The 21,473-nt window shown below is 36.5% G+C and overlaps 1 protein-coding gene across 3 annotated transcripts; it reads right to left on the bottom strand.

Annotated features, from left to right (window-relative positions):
- Positions 1 to 398: 398 nt before the first annotated feature.
- Positions 399 to 21,165, bottom strand: LOC121372676 (peroxiredoxin-5, mitochondrial-like). 3 transcript variants are annotated; one of them, XM_041499124.1, is made up of 7 exons: positions 21,048 to 21,165; positions 16,729 to 16,863; positions 12,764 to 12,895; positions 11,318 to 11,356; positions 4,828 to 4,883; positions 1,937 to 2,052; positions 834 to 972 (listed from the first exon to the last, which is right to left on the bottom strand). In XM_041499124.1, the coding sequence occupies exons 1-6, from the start codon at positions 21,147 to 21,149 to the stop codon at positions 1,947 to 1,949; spliced, it is 570 nt and encodes a 189-aa protein (XP_041355058.1). In that variant the 5' UTR covers positions 21,150 to 21,165; the 3' UTR covers positions 834 to 972; positions 1,937 to 1,946. The 3 variants fall into 3 exon arrangements, with proteins under 3 accessions (XP_041355055.1, XP_041355056.1, XP_041355058.1); XM_041499121.1 differs by lacking the exon at positions 1,937 to 2,052 and having other exon boundaries at positions 399 to 972; XM_041499122.1 differs by having other exon boundaries at positions 399 to 2,052.
- Positions 21,166 to 21,473: the final 308 nt, after the last annotated feature.

The raw sequence follows: 21,473 nt of genomic DNA on the forward strand, positions 1-21,473 counted from the left end.
ACCTGTTTAGTCCCAAGTGTGTTTGGTGAGATCAACTCAAAGCATATTTTTGCAGCATTAAATTACAAAAGTATGTAACGTATATGGTTGTAACATAAATTTTGGTAAACAATAGCATACATGTATATGTACCATTGTATCCTCCTAAGAATGTAGACATATTTCAAAGTCATAACAAAAGAACAATTCACCCAACTAAGTTGCAGTGAACTTGAACAGTGAAATCAATGAAACGGTCGACCTCAGGATTAGTGTGCTAAAACCCATTAACGCGCGATGAATCGTGTCGGCTTTTGATATGGTGGCCAAAGACCCTGTAATCGTTTCGCGTGGCTGGCATCTTGCTGGAGTATTTCACAATTAGTCTGTCTCATCTACAATGAATTGTGCTCCAGTTGTGTTATAAATGTATTAGAATTTTAATCTTTGTTTTAAAAGAATGTGACACATAGCTTACTGGACTAGTCAACAATTAGTCAGACATGCCTACAATGAATTGTTTTCCAGTTGTGTTATATGTTACAATTTTAATCTTTGTTTTGTTTTGTTTTAATAACATGGGATACATAGACAAAACATAGAAGTAAATGCATTATATTATTAATGCAAATAACACGAGCACGCATTTTTCACATTAATATTATAATCGCATTAATTTCAGGATCTACAGTATTATGCTGTCAAAAACGGAAGACATTTTGATTCATCATTGAAAACAAAGGTCTTTTCTTTCAAATTGATTTTGTTTCATAAAAACAATATTTTTTTCTAAGAATAACCTTGGAAATTGTTTCTTTTCTGGCAATACTTCTCAATACACATTGTTAAATTTGATCTTTGGTTAATTAACTCATGGTGTGAATGGCCATCACCAGTTTAAGCACTTCATGTGCTGCACTGCAGGTCAACCCAGTACCATCTGGTTCCACATTCACCGAGGTGACCACTCCATCGTTAACAACCAAGGAAAACCTGAAAATAATAGTAATATTTAATAACACTGATTAAATTTGTTCACCATTATAAAACAAACAGAATATGAAATGGAGATCTATCAGAAAAACAACACAACAAGATCAGTCAATTTTGTTTACTTTTTTACTTTTTAAAAATGAAATTATAGAAGATAAAATGTCCATTGCTTATATGCTAGCAACTTTATTTTTATTACATTTTCCCCTATACTTAAATATTTTGTATACCGGCCATTATTTTCTGGGTGTTTCTAAAAGGCTAACTGAACCTATAAATATGGACTGAATGGAATGAATTGACAAATCAATTATACCTTTTTTTAATAAGGTCGTCAGATGTATATGTAAATTTTATGTAAACAAACAAGACACCAATCATAATATACATATAAATTATCATTTAATCGATGTCTTGTATTACAATGTTATAATAACATTGAATCACAACGTAACATGTTGTATCACAACATGCTAATGTCTTGTATTGCATTGCATTGTATTACAATATAGTATTTTAACAGACTTAAAACAACAAATCAAAGGTTTACTTTTAACTTTTTCGTAACTGTGCTGGAATGACATCATGGACTAATAGTCAACACTCAAAACTGAACCCTTAGTAAACCAGAATTGCCTCATTTTTCATGAGCTCTTTTTAAATATCAGTACAGAATCTCTCAAAATCAGATACCCTTAAAACATGACTTTTTCCACTCTCTTTATAATAATTTTGTAATATTTAAACAATAAATAAATAATAAAGTAATTAAAAAATATGGTGGATTGACACAAATAACTGATATACAGAGTGTTGAATTAGACAGATTTAACTCAAGTATTTTCACTGAACAGCGATCATGCTGGATTACACAGCTTCCGGTTTGGACAGAGTTCGCAGGTGCAGATCCAGGGGGAGGTCGAGGGGGTCTGGACTGGGTAAAACAGCAGAAAGAAATGGGTACATCATCTAATCTACAGGAGTTTGATGACTTCCTCCGCCGCGCTGCATGAGAAGCCCCTGCCTCCAGGTTCGGCGTTCATCGCTTCAACAACTCCATCCTTTACTATCATTGCATAGCTGCAACAAACGACACACAGCCCGTTCAAGGTTCAGTGACATGTTCAGTATTAGTACTTTGGGTTCATGCTTGAGGAAGAGGAAAAGGAAGAAATAAAATTTTGATCTAGAACTGACAACATACATGTACTGCCAAACCTGTCTTAAACGGTCACTCAAGGGAGTAGATAAAAGTGGCCGCTTAAGACAGGTGGCCGCTGAGTACAGGTTGCCACACATATAGTCTTTAAAACATTTGTTGTTGTTTCTTGTTTTACCATCTGTACTGCTAATCAACGGATGTGTGCTACACAGGTGACTATAAATCAACTTTTGACATGTTGTATCCTTCAGAAATAATGCAAATGGAATGTATTAAATTAACTGTTCTCAACAAGTGTATTGTCATAGTACGTTAATCTACAAATGTCAAGCGTAGCTGGCCCAGAGACAATTAGATGCATTCCAGAATCATACTTTCTTAATGTCGGGACTGAATCGGTATTAGTATTCCTGAAGGTGTGAAGATCGGTTATTTGCTGCACCTTATCGCTATTGTTAAAATATCCCTTTTATATAATAGTAAAACTTTACTGTGACAGCTTAATACAGGTATTTTAGCGATTTGGGATCCGATTTACATGTAGGTGGCTGTGTACCACGTTAGACAGGTAACCGCTTATTACAGGTGCATTTACATTATAAATCGTTTGGGAAGGGAAAAAAGTGGCCGCTTAAGGCAGGTGACCGCTGAGTACAGGTGGCTCTAGGACAGGTTTGACTATACTTTAGGCCTACAAAATATAATATGTGTACTTCAGGTTTCATCCTTGGAAAAAAATATGGCAGGTAGTAACCTTTTTTTTTTTTAAATCGAATCAAACTGAGAAACCGTAATCAACCAAGGTGTTCTGAATCTATAATCCATCCCATCCTTTTATAAAAATGTTTTGTAAATAATTTTAGAAGAAAAGTAAGTGTTTTTGGAAATAACAAAAAACTACAATTTTTGTGTGTAATTAAAAAAATATTTGGTTTACAAATAAATAAAACTGTAATACATACCATAGTAAAAAACCCAAAGCTTGCAGTGTTATAGATGCAATTTTGGTTTTATGTACTGGTGTAATGGCCAGAGATCACAGTTATCTTCCCATTTGGTTGTCCAAAATCCAGAAATTTGTCTGTGCATGTAGTCTGCTCTTTGACTGTGATTATTTCATGGCAGACAGCTATGAAGTGGCAACTATTTGACTGAAGTTGACAGGGGAGAGCATGTAATTTGTTGACATTCAAGACTTGATTGTGGTAATTCCGGCCCATGCAAAAGTAGTGCTTTTGAGTAAAATGGGTGTACTCCGGCCAGGTTTAGTCGGTGTGTTTGTTCAAACCAATATCCTGGGAGAAAGAGCTGGACAACAGGGGCTGTAATTTTCAGGGTATGTTTTCCCCAGGCAGGCAAAGATACATACCAAACTCCATGGGCCTGCTGATATTAATAAAAATGTTATAGCCACTAACCCTATATAGAAACATATAGCATAATTAATTGTGGTCTGTGGCCTAATTTTGATACGAGATAACTCTATTTGATCAATTTCACTATAGAGGGAACAACAAGAAAATAATCAGTTATCTCATTAAAGCAAGACTATACCAGTCCATAAAACCAAAATGGCATCCATGATATTGCAAGCGTCGCTTTATTACTATGTGGGGGTTTTTAGGTTTAGGAAGATAAGGTACACCAAGGAAAAAAAGAAAAGAAAAGACAACATAAAAAAACCACACACCCCAAAAAAACATCTCCCAAACAAACAAATTAATCTGACAGTTGAAACAAAACAATGTGTTCAGTAATTAAATGTTTAATCTGACAGATAAAACAAGACAATGTGTCAAGTAATTAAATGCTGAAACTGACAGTTAAAACAAGACAATGTGTTCGGTAATTAAATGTTTAATCTAACAAATAAAACAAGACAATGTGTCAAGTAATTAAATGCTGAATCTGACAGTTAAAACAAGACAATGTGTTCAGTAATTAAATGCTGAATCTGACAGTTAAAACAAGACAATGTGTTAAAGGGGCAGACCCTAGTTTCAGCCCGTGAAAACGGACACGAAGTTTAGTTAAACTACAAACCTGCAACACATTTGGATTTAAAAGTTATAGTGAAGCTAAAGTCTGTGATGTTTAACCGGGGAAATACTATTCAGAAATAGACTAGAGCTCGTCTTAATAACCATTACTTCTCCGATGAATGTGCATTTTTAGAATTATAAAAAATGCATTTTGGATTATTACAACTCTAGATGACCAGAACCACTTCAGGTGTATGAAAATTAATATTTTAAATATTGAAATGTAAGTACTTCTAATTTAAATGATCAAAAATGGCATTAATAGTGAAATATATGTCAGTGTTTAAAAGCTAGGGTCTGTCACTTTAAATAATTAAATGTTTAATCAGCAGTTAAAACAAGACAATTTGTAAAGTAATTAAATGTTTAATCAGCAGTTAAAACAAGACAATTTGTAAAGTAATTAAATGTTTAATCAGCAGTTAAAACAAGACAATTTGTAAAGTAATTAAATGTTTAATCTGCAGTTAAAACAAGACAATTTGTAAAGTAATTAAATGTTTAATCAGCAGTTAAAACAAGACAATTTGTAAAGTAATTAAATGTTTAATCAGCAGTTAAAACAAGACAATTTGTTAAGTAATTAAATGTTTAACATGACAGTTAAAACAAGACAGCATCATGCTAAGTGATAACCTAACATTCACTCACCGTCTTGATCGAATACCACCTAGTGGTCCTGTCAAATCAAGCTCCATATCAATTTTCTACAAAAAAAGAAAAGAATTCATAAACATCAAAACAACCACAACTGCACGAAGCTGCAAAAAATACAGGTACTCAAAAATCTTCAAAAAGCTATATCATCTAAAGTGTGCTCAGCAAGATGCATCCATGAGTTTGATGATGATGATAACTAGTTTAACGTGCCCATATACCACTAGGGTTTCGAACACGCCCATCCCGAGTCCGACCTCCGATAAGATTGGTGGCCTGACTCGGGATGGAGGGGGGGGGTGTGGGTGTGTGTGTGTGTGTGTGTGTGTTGAAAATGGGCAGAATTTTGAAAACAGCAATTAGTAAAAAAGTTAATAGAATAAAAAAATAAAGGTTACAAGCCAAAAATGTTTTAAAAATTGACTGCTCAGCCGAATATTTATATAATTTGGAGAATTTTAAGAAGGACAGTCCAAAATTAAATAAGAGAAAGAAGAGAGGATCGGACTATTTAATAATATTTAAAAATAAAGAAGTAATTTCGACATAAAATTTTGAACGCAGATCTAAAAGTTTAAAGTCCGATCAATATGTACACGTGAGTGGCCTCGTTAAGGCCGTTTGGGTGCACAGCTTAAAGGGACGAGATGGGTTGCATCCCGTCAAGAAAACCCCTAGATTGACAGTCATTAGACATTGAAGGTGAAGTGCTGTGCTGAAATACAGATCTTGAGAAGCCGGATCCGTCTGAACGAGAGAGAGTATCAGACTAAGGTATAGTCCAGTCATCATGGTTTGGTATAGTGGTGCGGACGGGCCCGACTCCGGAGGATACGAGATGGTATCACTATAAAGCAAGGTAAAGTCTAGAAAAAGAGTAGTAGGGGCCGACCCCGCTTCCTATTTCTTCTTAGAGTGGGGCGGTCAATCTTCCAGTGCTGCTAGGACAGGCTCGGACATGTAGAGACTAAACGCGAACAACCGTGGCGTTCTGCAGAATGGCCGTCATACGAGTCACGAAAAAAACCCAAGTCAACAGTCAGACGGAGAAATGACGTGGAGGCAAGGAATCTCGCTAAAAAAGAATCCAACCTGGTGGTGCAGGCTGTCGAAATGAGAAGCGTTCCAGCATTCAATCAGTTCCAATGGCCGCATACATCCCAGTACAAAACTTCATTTCGCTGACAAAAACAACGAAATGAAGGACCCCCAAGTCGAGCACACGAAAGCACGTGCAGTGTGCACACGCGAAACAAACACGTCTTACCTCGTGGAGCTCCAGACTGGGAATGAGTTTGTGTGTATTTATGTGTATCTGTGTGTGTGCATGCCACTGTATGTGTGTGTGAATGTATGTGTTGGTGACTGTATGTGTGTGTGCATGCATGCTTGTATGTGTATATGTGTATGTCACTGTGTGTATATGTGTGTGTGTGTGTCACCATGTGTGTGTATGTATGTACGTACGTATGTATTGATGTATGAATATCTATATATTGTATGTATGTCCAGGTTGACTATTACATACATAGATATTAACGCACTGTCGCAGGGGATAATTAAATCCTTTCTGGCCTCAAAAATTGTCCCATGCTGTTGCTGGGATTCGAACCTGTGGCACTGAATCACATGCACAAATTGCAAGACTAACCACGATGCGCTCTGAGCTATCGAAGCATCCATAAAAAGGATGTTCTTTAACTCAACCACATGCATGGGGCCTACAATCTATGGGGTCGATCCTGCTTACGAGCATGAAACATTGGGCACACCTGGCACTGATGTATGTATTGATGTATGAATATCTATATATTGTATGTATGTCGAGGTTGACTATTACATACATAGATATTAATGCACTGGCACTGGGGATAATTAAATCCTTTCTGGCCTCAAAGATTGTCCCATGTCGTTGCTGGGACTCGAACCTGTATTTATGTATGTATGTATCACTGTGTGTGCCATTGTGTGTGTATGCATGTGTGTCACTGTGTGTGTGTGTGTGTGTGTGTATGTGTATACATGTATGTATGCATCAATGTTCTCGCTGCTCCATATGCATTTTGATGTCCTCTTTTCGCGACCTGCCGACTTCTTATTTTCTGGACACTTGACATGAAAGGAAACGAGCCACGTTGTGTGTACAAAAAAGCAAATGACAAAAAAACTTCAGTAGCTTACGACAGTTACCGTAATGTAATTTAACAGTATTTTTAAGACTATGTTGTCCCATACCTGTATCCATTTGTATGTTTGTAACATGAAATAAAAGTTATATTTTATTTGACCAATGAAAACATTTGATTTGTTAATAACTTGGCAATCTCTGACTGAAAAACACCCACTTATTTGGCACCAAATAAGTCATTCTGTCTTTTGTTTCCACTAACTATCGTCTGATATTTTGTCCTAAATTGCAGATTTTATTGGTTGTAACTACTGAATTTTACTTTCTTTCATTTCTGTCATTCTGTTTATTCAGCAATTCTTTATAAAATATTATAAACTTTTCATTTTGGGGGGATATCACCATTTACAAAAACAATGGAATGTTTACCATTAAAACAATTTATCTTGGGTGCCAAATAATATATACACAGCCTTTCCAAAAACAAAACTTTTTATCAACTGGCAATATCAAAGCGATCGATTCATTAGATAAAGATGGAAATAAAATGAACAGGATTTTTTTTTTATCACATATTAGGGGATCACTTTACAAATATCTTTATTGTTTTACATATAACTTGAAATCTTTATTAAAATAATATTAAAACTTTCATCGGTTCAGCAAATGTCACCGACAACTGTCACAACATGAGTCAGCTTGTGTGTGTATGCATGTGTGTGTGTGTGTCACTGTATGTATGTGTTTATCACCATGTGTGTGTGTCGCTTTGTGTGTATACATGTATGTATACATGTGTGTGTGTGCATGTCTGTGCATGTGTGTGTGTGTGTATGTCTGTGCATGTGTCTGTGTGCGTGCATATGTGTCTGCATGCATGCGTGTGTACACGTGTGTGTGTGTGTGTGTGTGCGTGTGTCTGTGAGTGTCTGTGTGTATGTGTGAGTGTTTTTTGTTGATATATGTGTGTGTGTGTGTGTCTGTGTGTGTGTGTCTGTATATGTGTGTGTTTGTTGACGTGTGCATATGTGTGTGTATGTGTCTGTGTGTGTGTTTTTGTTGATGTGTGCGTGTGTGTCTGTGTGTGTTTTTGTTGATGTGTGCGTGTGTGTGTATGTGTGTTTTTGTTGATGCGTGTGTCTGTGTGTGTGTGCGTGTGTGTCTGTGTGTCTGTGTATCTGTGTGCAAGCCTTGAAATAAGCGGCCGGTCACGGTCATTGTCTGGTACAAATTTGTAACTTGTCAGTAACAATGTCGATTGCGCCGGTCATCATGTCCGAAGCTCGCGTTGTAGTAAAAGCCGGCTGTTTTGGAATCGAATACACTTAATGCACCGATTAAAAAAAAAATATTGATTACGAATGAAAAAACACAAATGTGTACCAGTGGGATTCGAACCGGTTCGCGGGGCACTTGACAGTCCAACACGAAGTTCATCTACAGTCCGAGTACCTGTTTAGTAGGATTTTTCATAGTCTCGATTTTGTGGGAACTTACATTGTAAAAAGTGATGTCACGCATATTAGTAATTGACCTTTCGTACTTAGCGTATACTTCCTGTGGCGTTTTCGTTTAAAGTTTGCAATTCAAATTGCCTCGTGGTTAACAATTAAAGGATGTTGAACAAAATAATTTCAGTCTTTGCTGTAAAAGAACAGACAGGTACCGATAATGACAAATCAATTGTCCCTGTTCCCGGTATCCGCTGCGGGAAGCCGCCGATTAAATCCTGCCCCAAAAATTCCCAAATGAATATCCCGCAGAGTAGTATCTCAAAATCCAGCACTGAATTAAAATGGCAAAAGGAGGATTTAGTTAAAACAAATGCCTCTTTGTGGCTACAGTTTGAAGGCGAGGTTATACTTATGACGTGCTCGCTCTGCAAAAAATTAAAAAAAGAAATGCAGTATAATCACAATTTTTCGGACGCGTGGATCAAAGGGTCCACAAATCTGCGTGTATCAAATGCTAACAATCACTAGAATATTACCACAAACAAGACACTGATGACACGCGTGCGGTTAGGATACGACAATTGAAATCCATGATTTCTAAAATTACAGCTCACATCGCTCGCGGCCGGTTAGGATACAGCTTTACCAGAGGACATATATTAATGCATCATAGACTAGTAAGTACATAACAATAATAAATGTCATCATTTGGTGACTATTGCCTTAATTGCTGCATTGGTTATTTAGTAATTAAATACATCAATTATTAAACAACATAAAACATAATTTATTTCATTTTTATTTACAATGTTTTGTGACAGGTACAGTTTCTTTTATGTCAGGCACAAATTAATTGGTGCAGGACATTGTGTCAGGTACACCAAATATTTTTATTTCAAGGCTTGTGTGTGTGTGTGTCTGTGTGTTTTTGTTGATGTGTGCGTGTGTGTCTGTGTATCTGTGTGTGTGTGTTTTTGTTGATGTGTGTGTGTCTGTGTGTGTGTGTGTGTTTTTGTTGATGTGTGTGTGTCTGTGTCTGTCTCTGTGTGTGTGTGTCTGTGTTTGTGTGTGTGTCTGTGTGTGTGTGTTTTTGTTGATGTGTGCGTGTGTGTCTGTGTGTGTCTGTTGACGTGTGTGTCTGTGTATCTGTGTGTGTGTGTGTTTTTGTTGATGTGTGTGTCTGTGTTTGTGTGTGTGTTTTTGTTGATGTGTGTGTGTCTGTGTCTGTCTCTGTGTGTGTGTGTGTCTGTGTTTGTGTGTGTGTCTGTGTCTGTGTGTGTGTGTTTTTTTGCTGTGTGTGCATGTGTCTGTGTGTATGTGTGTGTGTCTGTTTTTGCTGATGTGTGCATGTGTATGTGTGTGTGTGTGTGTGTGTGTGTGTGTGTGTGTGTGTGTGTGTGTGTGTGTGTGTGTGTGTGTGTGTGTGTGTGTGTGTGTGTGTGTCACAGTAGTTGGTGATTACTAGTTTAGAAATTTAATGTACATGTATCAAAGATAGTGACCTCTTTTAAAAATTTCAAATTGTAAACTAAATATTGTCTTTTTTTTCAGTATCTTAATTTATAATTATACTTAATTATAGACTAAGGTTTTTTTTAAATGTCAACTTTTTATTGGACTGGAATTCAATGTTTTGCTTGCCATAAACTTATTCAATATTGCTGACAGATACACAAGCATATGAAGAGTTTAGGCGCAAAACGCAATATATCAATTTTTTTAATTTTCAGTAAAAGTAAAAAAAAATTAATTGGCGTATATCGTGTTTTGATTTTTAAAAAACGGGATTTACCCAATACAATTTCATAAGGATCAATCGCGTTTTGCGGCAAATCAGCGGGCCTACGATTAGCCCTTACTGACAGACAGTAATGGCTTTAATAATAAAAATAAAAAAATAATAGTTTATATCGCATTTTGCACCTGAACTCTTCATATGTTAATCTCAATGCATATTTAACTCTTTTTTAAATTAAAATTAAACCATAAAAAACAATTAATAAATCTAAATTAAAATTTTAATTTAATTTTTTTCTTCTTCATACATTGAACTATAAACCAAGTGTAATAGAGGTAGGACTTATAATTTGTGAGAAATGGAGCTAAATGTAAAACTTTAACACTGAACTAAATGCAAAAGTTAACACTGTCACTGCTGCTGGAAAAGTTATACCAATAACTCACCCTTTTACGTAAAGGTAAGTCAAATAAAAACTACTGTGATCTAAGGAAGTGAAAGAGAAACACAGTCAGTTGTTAGGAGGATATGACCGATAACCAATCCCCTGAAGTATTTACATATAAAGCCTTAAATTACTGTGTTGTGGCATGTCCTGTTGAAATGTCAGCAAAGACTGAGACAAACTTTACACTAAACCTGGGGTTCGTGTATCTTAGCCATCCTTGTGAAACTGTTTATTTACCACACATAATCCAACCCACAATTATAGAAATGAGCTGGTAATGCATTATTTTTTAATTTTAAGTTTAAAATGCATTAACATGTACAGTGTATGGTGTGTGTGTGTATTTATGGCTGAAAAAAAGAAATGGTTGGGTTATTTTTCTCAGTGAGTTAACAGCAAAAAACTAGTTCTTTAAGACTGACAATACTCTTTTTCTGCTTTTTTTTTTTAAAGATTTTTTTTTTGTTCTTGTAAATTATACATAAACATAATTGCCAATTTTATGTGTACATTTTTAACAGTTCTTGGCCACTATTTTCCCACGTAACAAATATACCAAAATATACTTTTATTTGTTGCAAAAGTTACTTGTTTAAAAATGCTGTAGGAAGGCTCAATATTGATTGCATTAAGAGAGCATTTTCAAAATTGCTGATGAAAACACATTCCTAAGTTTGAGTCCTACAATGATTATAGTAGTCAATTTCAATACTCACTTTCGTAAATTCCCCATTTGTGTCTGCTAACATTCTGACCTGAAATAAAACAAATAAAATAATCATCTAAAACTTGGTATACATGTATCAATTTATCACAGAACCGAACTTCATGTTGTCATGGATATTCAGTCTACAGAACATTTGCCATCACAAGTAATACTGACCAAGTGAAAATTTCGGTTAGGTACAGTATCTGGGGAAGGTGCTGGGGTAAACACCTCCCCATCGCTGAATTCCCCTGAATATCAAGTGCAGTTAAACCCATCAATGTCACACCCACAGCACCAAGTAAAACGTTTAGTTTAAAGGGAATCCAGTATAAAGTGGTTATATTCTGATAAGAGTCCAGTTTTGAGAGATAGTGAAACGGATGAATACAATGAATATATTTGTTTTTTTATTGAAGATTTTTGTTTAATGACACCACTGGAGCACATTAATTAAAGGGACATTCTCAAGTCCAAACTGGATTTTGTCTTCAAATAATTTTGTACATATGAACAAATCTTTTTTAGGAAATAAAATGAAATTGAACCTTGTACAAATATTAGAATGATCAGAAACATGTTTAATATACAGCTACTAATATTTTATACAGAAAAATATGTAATTGCAATCGTCAAAAAGTCCCTGTTAGTCGATAACATCTTAAAAATTGCAGCAAAATCAGGAATGTCCCTTTAAGTAATCATCGACTATTGGATATCAAAAACATTTGGTAATTCCGACTTGTAGTCAGACAAAACTCACTATAATTTTCCTACTGCAGCAAGGATCTTTTATATGCACTTTTCAACAGACAGGAAAGCACATACCACAGCCTTTGACCAGTTGTGGTGCACTGGTTGGAACGAGAAAAAACCCAATCAGTTAAATGGATCCACTGAGGTGTTTTGATCCTACGACGTGAGCACCTCAGGCAAGCACTCATATTATATGGGATAGAATTCAATAGTTTAAGATACTTGGTGATTTCAACAGTCTAAGACAATTTCAAAATTGGAGATGGTCGTTATGGTCGCATCTAGTTAAGATATAAATATTACTGCGTCGCAGGCATCCAGTTAGGACAAAGCTTTCTTCTTAACAAATCACAAATTCATATCACAACACAAATGTTTTAAATAGTGGAATTGTTGTAGGAGTGACTCATCTGTGGAGCCAGTGCTCAACACTAAAATGTCCATGCCTTTTTGCCACAAGTGAAACATTATGTGTTTTACACATGATTTTCTAACAGGTACCTATGCAAGTTGGGTGAGTTTGGGGATCAACCCCTACTATTCAAAGCAAATTTTCTTTTTTTAAATTAGATTTTCTGAGGCTGTATGACTCGAACCCACCAATCCCTAAAAAAAATTGCTCGCCATCCTAGACCCCTGTATAATATCCTGCACATGTGCCTGTTCAATCCACCACACATTCTGCAATATCAGTACATACCTTTCCCTCTGCAGAGAGAGACTTCCCCCATGCATCCATCACAAAGGGGTCATTCACAGAGACACATGCGATGGTAGTGATTCCTTTCGCTTTCAATTCATCAGAATTTTCAATAAACCCTGGAGCATGACTCTACAAAGAAACAGAACAATGTGTTTTGTGGTGTACATGCATACAAAATACATGTATGTCTATATACTATATACTGATTGTCTGTAACCATTGGAGTTACTGACCATGTATAACCTAAGATATGTACCTTGTCTGTTTCACATAAAATACATCTTGAGCAATAATTATAAGAATAGGATTACCAGAAATAAATTTAATTGACAAACCTGTTTAGCAAGAAGCTGTAAGCAGTAAATTAACAGCAAAAAACCTGTAACAGCCAGGCATATTTATCACTTCCTAATAACAAGGATCAATGGCTGTAAGAAAACATAATTAATATTGTGTATTTGGTCAAGTGCCGTTATTAAATCTGGTGTAATCTGTGAAACATATTAACAAATTTCATATGTACATACATTTATTACATACCCATTAAATCTTACTATATAAATACAGTCCTGAATACAAAAATGAAATATACTTTTCCGTATTCAACTCAACTGCCGGAACTATACCATATTCAACGCTACTATTTATAGCACATGGTTACCAGGAATGCCCTTCGTGATATGTAAACAAAGTTGGTGATTGGTTTGAATTGCCTAGTAAAGCAGTTAACTGTTATGCATGTTTAAAATGCTATTTTGTGGAAAATTTGAACTGAAAACAGACGAAAACGGTGACAAATATTTATAATTTAATAAGCGCAATACTAAAAGTTGAGACGGGAACACTACTAACCAACAAGCTTTTAATCCACGATAGTTAAGGTTGACGACATTCACTTTTAGATAATAATAAATAAATAAAACATATCCAACCGTAATTTTGTAATATGATATATTTGAAAAAAGGTACTTTTTATTTCTTTCATCTTTTAAAACTTCAAATTAATATACTCTTCAAAAGAAGAAACGCAAAACCACATTGTCGTAACATTTGGAGAATTGATTTAATTATTGAATGGTGAGTCCCATAATTACCAAATGTTGCAGGATTGTTCACAATTCACTCTAGTCCATTGTGAGTAAGTGATAGGACACACCACCAAGGTCAAGGTCATCTGGAGTCAATACCGGGTGTGGCCTCCGCGTGTGTTGACAACTGCCTGGCACCGCCTGCCCATTGAAGCAACCAGAGTACGGATGACGTCCCGGGGGATGGTGGCCCACTCGGCCTGCAAGGCTGCTGCCAGCTCGGGCAGGGTCTGGGGCTGTGGTTGTCGCTGTCGGAGGCGTCGGTCCAACTCGTCCCATAGATGCTCAATTGGGTTCAAATCCGGAGATGTCGATGGCCAAGGAAGGACATTAATGTTGTTGTTCTGTAGGAAAGCCGTTGTGAGACGTGCTGTGTGAGGCCTGGCGTTGTCATGTTGGAACACTGCGTTGGCGTTGGCCATAACTGGAACGATGTGTGGCCGGAGGATCTGGTCAATGTAGCCCTGTGCATTCAGGTTGCCCTGCACGTGGACCAGGTCAGTTCTGCCAGTGTGTGAGATGGCTGCCCACACCATGACACTACCCCCGCCGAATCTGTCCACTTCCTGCACGCAGTTTGCCGCATAACGTTCACCACGACGCCTATACACGCGACATCTTCCATCATGACGTCGGAGCAGAAATCGGGACTCGTCACTGAACCACACCTGTCTCCATCGCAGATGAGGCCATTGTCGATGAATCTGGCACCACTGCAGTCGGAGTCGACGGTGTTGTGGTGTTAAGATGACACCTCGAACTGGACATCTGGCACGAATTCCTACCTCACGTAGGCGGTTCCGTACGGTCTGGTCGGATATCCTGCGCAAACCTGGTATTGCTGCGGCTGTGGAGGTGGCAGTAGTCAATCGTTCCCGAAGGTGGCATACCCGGATGTAGCGGTCCTGCCCGGGGGTAGTGACCCGTGGTCGACCGGATCTAGGGAGGTCACGTGTTGATCCATGTTGCTGGTAATGGTCCCACAGTCTGGAGATGGTGCTTGGGGACACATGGAATGCCCTGGCAACGGCCGTTCTGGATTCGCCTGCGTCTAGTCGGCCGACGGCATTGTTTCTCTGCGGTTCACTGAGACGTGGCATGTGCTGGATTGTCAACTGTCGGCCAGATACAGAGGCCAGGCAAGCGAACACCCTGCACTTTTATACTGTCGGTGTTCATGTTGCACGTGCAGACAACGCACGTGCAGTGGTGACATGGTTTGCACGTGCCTGCGTTTTTGCGAATATTCACATTTTGGAACTTTATTGTACAGTAGCTGCGTTTTATCGAATGTAACCGTGGGAATGTGTTTGGGACATGCAATGACCTTATATTCACAAAGCATGAACCGGTAGGAAACATAAAATCGGAGTTATAACCCATTTGTACCCTTTTGCGTTTCTTTTTTTGAAGAGTATATTTTGTCCCAAATTATTTTTAATTTTTTTAAATACACTTATAAACAGCGTTGTCTACTTGTTATAGGAATTTGACAGGGGTCAAGGTTAGTAGACTAGTTATTATTTTAATGTGGCGAAGCATTGTAATAATACAGCTAATTTTGAATTTAAATGACGTCACTTTGCATCTCCTTACAATAACCATAAACTGGGTACATGATGTTTCCTTTTTGGAAAAATTCCAATGTAAAATTGCTATTGACTTTTTTTAACATTACTAATGCACCTGAATGTGTTTGAACAAAATCTTGTGATTATTTTTTTTTACCTTTTACGAAATATGGATTTCTAGTGAAATTACGGTAGGATATGCTATATTTATTGCGTACGAAGCCAAAACAAGGGTGCGAAAAGTGACTGTCGTCGCCTTTAGCAACAATGACGTTGCATGCACTGTCTCCTCACGTAGAAAACTTGGATGAACTGACAACCGGATTATTCAGTGGAGCGATGATTTATGGAGGCACATTCAACATAAACTTAAAACTTTTTAGCAATGAATAATTCCATGAATAACACCGATGATGACACAGACATTGAGTGAACAATTTTTGACATTTTTTGTTGTTGATAAAACTGGCACGCTGAAGGTTTTGTGACGTATTACAAGCAAATTAAATATTATATTGTTTGTGAATTTTAGCTATTACATTGTCTTTAAAAGACATTTCAAACAATATCATTAAAATTATAGGTAACTTTTCACTCATTCTTTCTTATTTCTGTTTATTGTTTAAATAGAACTATATTCCTATGTGTAATAACTGGTGGTTCATCGGTCCGCGTAGTAACACAGCTGACCTAGTTTTGTAAATTTAGAAATCTCTGTCATTACATAGCAGTGTTACAATTTTTTAACTATTATTTGGAAACAAAATAAATACAAAACTACATATATGTGGTTTTCTGATTTCTGTATTCCACTGTGGAATACAGAAATCAGAAAACCATATATATATAGTTTTGTTTACATTGTATTTATAATATTAATAATTTATAAACTAACTGTATACGGTGGGGGTTTTCTCTTTGTCTCTATTGACCAAACATCAAAAGAACCATTTGTTAGACACCAAATTGCTATGGTTTAAAATGTGCTTCAGATGTCATTCAATATTCCTTTCCTTTCTTTTAAAACAATATTCCTTTCCTTTCTTTTAAAACAATATCTATCATGCTTTAGAAACATAACAAAAAATAAATAATAGTAACTGGACAATTACCACAAAATTACATTTATTTTGTACAGTACAGACAGCTTTGTAGTGTGCCTTTGGAATAGCAGGACATTTCAGATGTTTTGGAAATTATTTTATTTTATGGTTTAATTGAAGTTGGAATTTAAATTTTTTATTATTTATTTTTTTTGTAGGGAGGATCGAGGCATTGGATGGTACTTTACACTGAGACTTACCTTTGTGCAAGTGGGGGTAAATGCTCCAGGGATACCAAAGATGATGCATTTTCCTTTGGAGAACAGGTCTGATGTGTTCACTTTGTTCTCTGGGTTACCTTCATACAGGACAACGCTTGGCAGCTTTTCTCCCACCTACAATATTAATATCTCCTTCATAATCCATGTCTTTCCACATGTTTTTTTGTATAGCTATGTGGATGGGTTCCCTCCCCTACCTCAATAACAGAAAATAAACCAGACTAAGATGTAATAATATAGGCCTAATTATATTGCGTAATGTAAAAGACAGGTATTTATCCAGGAGTTTTGTGGGCCCAAAACATAAGCCCCTTCCCAAAAGAAAGTGGCACTGAAAATTCCCAATTTCAATCTGTTCTAAAAAAAAATTCCAACACAAGTGCATACAGGCCTCGAAATGGCCCATGGCCAGGTCGCCAAATGCAACCAATGTCCCGTGTTGGTGACTTTATATTTTTTTTTAATAATGGCATTAGTCGCCCAAATATTGTGGGTGATCTTCTTTAGAGCTACATGTATAACATATGAGCCCCTATTAATATTTGTATTCTACAATCAAATCTTACTCGTGGTTCTCTTACCATAATTTGCCAACATCTATTATTATTTTTTGGGCCACCTTATGTTTTGGTGAGTTTCGAGCCCTGGTATATATATTTTTCATTAGGTTTGTTCTAATAAATTACTTTCAGTTGTGTACTTCATCATTCTGTGGCCTGAAAACCCAATCCCATCAGACATATCCTAGACAAATTCCTGTACAAGATACATGGTCTATCATTGTGAACAATATGAAAATAATAATTGAAACTGCATATTTATTCAAATATATTTTTGTTACATAACTACTTAGAATAAATCTATGAACATTTTCTTACCATTACAATATACATGCCAGCCTTCCAATGCAAGTCTATGCTAATCTAGTAAAAAACAGTGGACTGTCCAAACCGACATCGGCCCAGTTTTAAAGTCCCGTCCAGCTATTGTTAATTTATTAATAATAAAACACTGCCTAAACTGGATGCTGTCTATTCCTGATTTCGGATGCAAATTCAAGAACAAAAGAATGGTTTATGTACTAACTAACTCTGTTTACACCGGCACGCAACCGTATCCCTACTGTCTACCTGAAGTCACCTTTTAAACAATGATGGTAGTTCCTCAGTAATTAGGAAACCTAAGTGTTATGAAATAATTGCACCTCTTCGAAGGATTAATAACCAATGATCCACACCCATTGTAACAGGTGTAGGTAGCAATGATCAATCAGATTATTATTAGTATGTGTTCATATTGATGATCTGTTATATTTTATTTATCTTGATTTTCATTGGTTTCTTAAAAACGCAAATATCTTTCACTAAGTTTCAGGTTTATACCAACCACTAAAATGAGCATTGCTTAGCCTTGCTTTCACAGATGTCTTAAACATGTATAGTCCATCATGTATATGTTTGGTGAATGTGACATTTTATTTATGTTGGTATTTTCTGATCACTACATCACAAGCACTGTAACTGGATGAGACCGGCCTCGGTGGCGTCGTGGCAGGCCATCGGTCTACAGGCTGGTAGGTACTGGGTTCGGATCCCAGTCGAGGCATGGAATTTTTAATCCAGATACCGACTCCAAACCCTGAGTGAGTGCTCCGCAAGGCTCAATGGGTAGGTGTAAGCCACTTGCACCGACCAGTGATCCATAACTAGTTCAACAAAGGCCATGGTTTGTGCTATCCTGCCTATGGGAAGCGCAAATAAAAGATCCCTTTCTGCCTGTCGTAAAAGAGTAGCCTATGTGGTGACAGCGGGTTTCCTCTAAAAAAATCTGTGTGGTCCTTAACCATATATCTGATGCCATATAACCATAAATAAAATGTGTTGAGTGCGTCGTTAAATAAAACACTTTTTTCTTTTCTTTTTCCTTGTAACTGGATGAAATCTGTCCACTCCGACACTCTATCTAACCAGCAATGCTGCATATTTCATTGGTCCCAAGTGAATCTGGTTTAGCCAAGTCAAATGTTAATGTACTAGTATTTTTTAACACACCCCTTGGTGAGAACACCATTCATTAATTATGATAACACATACTAATAGCACACATCTGATAATTTAAAGACCATACGACTAGCTGCTCTTAGGTGTGTTGCTAAATAAGGCATTCCTTCTTTTCTTCCCTCTGTTACGTGGTCACATGTATGTCTTAAAGGAGCACAGCTCTGTCAGTGGAGTTTTCTCCTTAGGTGCTTGGGATGAAGGATTGAACCATCTATGTGGATCCATTTTGGGGGGTTTTCTCATCCCAACCATGAATGGTTTATGAAATGCCATGGTATGTGCTGTCCTGTCTGCGGTAAAGTGTCCTCAGAAAGACTGAAAATGCCATATCTAAAACCTGAAATTTGGATTCCGGGTCGTTTCACCCTAACCATTTCAAACCCTGCACTGTTTTGCCCTTAGTCATATTCATACCAAGTCGTTTCGCACAAACACACTCAAATAGATCTATTTATTTTAGTTTTGAAGTCTTTTTTCTTATGTTTATTTGTTATTCATTATCAAATATTAGTTCATTTTCTGTCTTTGCCTTATCACCGGTTTACTTTCTCTCAGCTGAAACTGTTGGGGGAAATCAACATACTGAACTTGGCGTTTGGACCTCAGCTGGGTATGTAGTATATATAATAAGAAACCACAGGACATCAGTATGCAGTGTGACTGTTCATACATTAAATTAGTACTGTTATGAATATATTATCTAAGGCCTGTACGTATTTCGTGTATATGGCTTGAGTAAACGATATTGGTAATAAACAAAATTACAACATTATTTTTATTTGTAAATATAAACACACAATATAGATCGCAATGTGTGAAATCTAAAAATCAATGGATATAGGAAAAATCAATAGATATAGGAAAAATCAATGAATAAATGTACTTTATTGACAAAATAAAAATTAGAGTTAAACGACTCGGTTAGAGGTACGAATCGACCCTGTTCAAAATGACTCGGGGTGAACCAGTAATGAGGTCGAAACGACCTGTTATCGAAATTTTGAATTCAAAATTTCCAGTGGAGAGCATAACCCAAAGCCACCATGTAACAGGGTTAAGCCTAATCAGCACTAAAAATGTGATTACCCCACCACCCATGCTATTGAAGTGATAGCACCCCTCCCAATTTTATGTAACCCTCACTTGGTGGAAGTTGCATAAAAAGCCAACACTTCTATGTGGGTCCTACACTTTATTCTGTTGCCTTCAGGAAAAAATCAGAACATCAGAACATTTTTACCAGCATGCAGTTCTACCTGTCATGTGTCTTCAGTCAAGGGTAACCTGTCATTAACTTCACTTCTGACTGACAACACCCAACTTCCCAAAATAGTAACACTGCTGACCAATCCATAAACTGACCAGACCATTAAGAATACGATGCAGTCGTAACACTTAATTAATAATTAAAGTGTAAAACCTGTAATAAAGTAAAATGTATGTTTATTAAAGGAACAGGCCCTAGTTTTTAATCACTAAGCATATTTCTCACTATTAAAGCAGTTTATGATCATTGAAATCAAATATTACTTATATTTTATTGTTTAGATTATCCAATTCCTTACAACCGAAGTGTTTCTGGTCAAACTGGTGTTTTTAATGTAACAAAATGCATTTTTCATATTTTTTAAAACGCATGTGTGTCTGTGAAGTAACAATTATGGAGTTGCGTTTTAGTCTATTTTTAATGGTATTTCAACATCACAGACTCTTGTTTCACTCTGTTGCATTCAAATTTGTTACAGGTTTATAAATTAATCAAACTTAGTGTCCATTTTTATTGGTTGAAACTAGGGTCTAGGTGAGAAATATGCCTTAGTGTTTAAAAACTTGGGTATGTCGCTTTAATATACAGACTTTAATATGGTGCATTCATAATACTAATAGTGCAATTGTACTACAATATACAATGATTATTATTATTGTAAATTATATAAAACAACCCCTGGTTACATTTAAATACACTTCTCAGACCCTGATATAGGCTACAATATATAAGTTACGAACTGTCCTACAATAAGAAGCCGTCTGCCATTACCAATCATTATGGTATCAACACAATCACTGGTGGTTGCCCAACACTGGTTCTATGGTGATCATTAAGTTACGTAAATCAGTGTGGTGCGTGACTACACAAGTTTGAAAGGATACAGTTCAAACTCATATAATAAATATTAATATTGCAAAATATCAAGTTTAACATAAAGTCATATAGTTTATAATATTAATATTTTATACCTTAATAGGCATGCTCAAAACTGACGTTGTTGACAAACACCGGCTAGATAAACTGCACAAACGTCCACGCTTGAAAACAGTGGAATAACCCACTTTCAGCATTCTCAATTTACATACAACTGAGGGGGGGGGGGGGGGGGTGCTTTGTTGGACTTGAGCCAATTTCTAGAAGGTATACTCTTGAAAAGATTTAGGGGACACTTGACTTTATTGTTATTTTCTGTAAACGAAATCCGAAATATTTTTAATCCTGAAATACTGGTATTGAGAATATATCGGTGTCATCTTGAATGGAGTACTTAGCGAGAATTGGGGGAAATCGCACCCCCCCCCCAATAAAACTTTTTGTTAATGTTTGAGGGATCCCCAACGCCTATTTATTTTAGGCTAAGTACCTGTATGGACCAGTCCACTTAACGAGCTACT

Source organism: Gigantopelta aegis, chromosome 4 (genome assembly GCF_016097555.1).
Source record: "Gigantopelta aegis isolate Gae_Host chromosome 4, Gae_host_genome, whole genome shotgun sequence".
Taxonomy (NCBI): domain Eukaryota; kingdom Metazoa; phylum Mollusca; class Gastropoda; order Neomphalida; family Peltospiridae; genus Gigantopelta; species Gigantopelta aegis.